The 3591-nt window shown below is 36.4% G+C and overlaps 1 protein-coding gene across 1 annotated transcript; it reads right to left on the reverse strand.

Annotated features, from left to right (window-relative positions):
• Nucleotides 1-278: 278 nt before the first annotated feature.
• On the reverse strand, nt 279-847 carry LOC111457455 (non-specific lipid-transfer protein 2-like). The gene has a single exon (XM_023099658.1). The coding sequence runs from the start codon at nt 774-776 to the stop codon at nt 486-488; it is 291 nt and encodes a 96-aa protein (XP_022955426.1). The 5' UTR covers nt 777-847; the 3' UTR covers nt 279-485.
• Nucleotides 848-3591: the final 2744 nt, after the last annotated feature.

The following is a 3591-nucleotide window of genomic DNA, read 5'->3' on the forward strand; positions in this document are numbered from 1 at the left end:
GAGTTTTATAAACAAAATATTAGGAAGAAAAAAAAAAAGCAATTTAAAATATTTATGAACATTCATTACAAGCATTAAATTCAATTAAATGCAAGTGGTTGGGTATAAATCAAACTCAACCAGCTGTCCCAAAACATATAACATTTGTCACTACCACCAGCCCCACATCCAAGACTTTTATAGAACCAAGATTAGCATATTTCAGAAAGTATTTTAAAAGAGAAAAATCATATTTAAAAGTGTAATTAAAACCCAAATAGAATTAAGGAACAAAAGAGATTAGAGCATCTCTTAATATTTCATGCTTTATTTTAATACTAATCTTCTCAACGTAAAAGTTGAAGAACATACAGTGGAAACAGAGCTTAATAGATATACGAACACTACTACTAAGTTTAAATTTTTTGTTTTTATTATTTTGATACTTGGACTTTGTAATAGGCTCCCCAACTTGATATCTATATGGAAAGCAAGGGGTGTAGGGTCTAGCAGCTGGGGAAGGGAACGCCACACTTGGCAGCAACCTTTCTGGCGCCAGGAGATTGCACGTAAGGCCTCAAAGCTGGATTCCTTATATAACCGCAAAGGCATGGTTTTTGCTCTCTCAACTTGTTGCAACAAGTGCTGGATGGGGTCGACGACGACGTGATGGCCCCCGCACATGAGGACAGCTCCATAGGGCTGCAGTTCACAGCCTCCGCCACACGAGCTCCGCTCAGAAGCGCCACCATCACCGCCATGAAAAGGAAAGCAATTGTGATGGGGAATTTCTTCATTTTCTCTGGGTTTTGAGAGGAATGATATGTGTGGAAGGCAAGAGAAAGGGGAATGGTTGTGTGATTGGCAAGCGTTTTAGTAGAATTTATAGGCTCATAAAGTGGAAATTATGGAGAAAATGGGCAACCCTTTATTAATTTCTCACTTTTTTCTCACCTACTTTATTTCTTCATTTTAATTGTTAAACCTTATTTTTCATAAGGTAAGATTTTGATGATAACAACTAACTAATAAATATAGTTGGCATTAGATTAATGGTTGGCTGCTCAGGGTCATAATATTTGTTGAGTGGCCTAAATTGAAGCTAAATATGAAATTATATAAAAACAAGATTGTCACGTCATAAAAGTAACCGGAAAGGAAATTGTTATTAATACTTTGATCTAACTTAAGGGTTACAATTTAAACATAAATGCAACTATTCTAGATTCGATCCTATGGCCTCTAATGCAACATTGTTATCCATATAAGGGTTGTCTTACATTTACTTGAAAAATATAAGTAGCAGATGTCTTGAGTATTTTAAGAAAAACTTAATAAGTAACTCCACTATTGGGGTCAGAAAATACATCCACAAGCAATCATGGTGAGACATATCCTTTTATAAAAACATTTCATGCCCTTGTACACGGTTTTCCAATCCAAGCAAAAAATGGATGTGTTGTACTTCTATACACATGCCCACGTATGCACACGCACCAGGCAGGTGTATACGTATTCCTTGGGCTTGCCCCTCAGCTAGTGCAGCTCACGCTGCCGTAGCCATGGAGAGAAAGTAAGCCACATAATATCATGACATCCATAAATATTGTATGCGTTTGTACTCATCATAATGGGGAAGTATCCCGATGCACGTGACACACAAAATACATGAGGTTCTCATATCTTTAATCATGATATAAACATATGATGCTTGTTGTACATTTGTTATTTCATTGACATAACTTTTATGAATACATACGTGGTGTAACAGTATTTCATAATCCTATAGTAATCATGTTATCATAGTGTGCATAATATATCATATATAGGTATTATGCATCATATGACATGAAAGTTACAACAAGGTCCATAATATAACACAAACATCTCATATTCTAACTTACATAATGTGAATCAGATTGAGGGAGAAGAGAAAAAACTCAGAAGGTGAGGGTGAATCGAAGGAGAATCGCGCATGAAACCGCTCGAGAAGAAGGTTGAAGACATCCCGATCAGCGTGACACTACCCAATTCGTGTGACCGACCCGACTCGAGTATTTGACTCGATTTGCATGACTCAACCCAATCTGAGTATTTGACCCGATTTGTACCCAACCTGATCCGACTGGTACAAGTCGAAATCAAGGATTTTTCTTCCTTTTTCCACGCAAATGTGATCAATTCTATCCCAATCTAGTTATATTTCTCACTAATTTCCATGATCCCTCATTTTATAGGACATCGTTGAGGAGTTTAGTTAATTTGGAACATCCTTAAAAGACCCAAAATAAGTTCGAAAAGTCTACATTCATGTAAGTAACCGTATGGAGTAAATTGTCCTTAAGAAATATTTGTAGATTGTCCTTAAGAAATATTTGTAGGAGCCGATTTGATTTTAGAGCAAAGACTTATTAGTATGTTTAGGAGTTCTATCAGTTTCATGAGAATGTATATGTTAAAGATCACGTGTTTGTTTAGATTGCTGTCAGTTACTATCTAATTAAATCTCCCAGTTGATTTAGTTTTGATTTGTTTATTGGTTTGTTACCAAATTTTCTGCAGATCTTCAGATAGATTTTTTAATATTTTTTTTTTTATATTCTCTATTATATATAGAGCCTTATTGCTCTTCATAATATAATCTTCTTATCAACCATTCAATCACTCACTCTTTCACTAACAAATGGGTATCAGAGTCGTATTCTTAAGGGATCTGTGAGATCAAAATGGAAGGAGAATCCAGTTTTTCAGTTGTTGTACCACCAGTCTTCAATGGAGACAATTATCAAATGTGAGCAGTTCGTATGGAGATTTATCTAGAGGCTTTAGATCTTTGGAAAGCAGTAGAAATGGATTACGAGGTCTCTCCACTAGCACAAATCAAAGCATAGAAGTAAAAGAAGACAAGAAAATCAAAGGCAAAAGTTGCCTATTTGCAGCTGTATCTCAAATGATATTCATGCGAATAATGTCCCTCAAAACAGCAAAGGAAATGTGGGATTACCTCATAGGCTGAATGTGAAGGAGATGAGAGGATTGGTGAAATGAAAGTCCTGAATTTGATTAGAGATTTCGAGTTGCAGAAGATGAAGGAGTCTAAGTCAGTGAAAGAGTACTATGACAGATTTCTCAGCATTGCGAACAAGGTGAGATTGCTTGGTTATGTGTTAAATGATTCTAGGATCGTTGAAAAGCTGCTGGGTTCCAGAGAAGTTTGAAGCCACCATTACTACTCTGGAGAACACCAAAGACTTGTCAAAGATTTCTCTTACAGAGCTCTTGAATGCTTTACAAGCACAAGAGCAAAGGAGGTCTATGAGGCAAGAAGGGGTGATTGAAGGTGCCTTACCTGTTAATCATCAAGACAACAGCAGGTATAAAAACAAGAAAAGTTTCAAAAACCAATCGATGAAGGGAGATTCATCTGCCAATTATCAGAAGACAAAAGGAGAAGGTTCCAAAAAATCCTATCCACCTTGCTGCCATTGTGAGAAAAAAGATCATCCACCATACAAGTGTTGGAGAAGACCTGTCACCTTCTTCTCCAAATGCAATCAACTTGGACATGAAGCTATGATTTGCAAAGTCAAAGATCAGGTGAAAGAAGTAGAT

This window comes from Cucurbita moschata, unplaced genomic scaffold (genome assembly GCF_002738365.1).
Source record: "Cucurbita moschata cultivar Rifu unplaced genomic scaffold, Cmos_1.0 Cmo_Scf00020, whole genome shotgun sequence".
In the NCBI taxonomy this organism is placed as follows: Eukaryota; Viridiplantae; Streptophyta; class Magnoliopsida; order Cucurbitales; family Cucurbitaceae; genus Cucurbita; species Cucurbita moschata.

Excerpts from the sequence above, each read along its gene's own strand:
- LOC111457455 (XM_023099658.1), bottom strand. The coding sequence starts at position 776 with ATGAAGAAATTCCCCATCACAATTGCTTTCCTTTTCATGGCGGTGATG.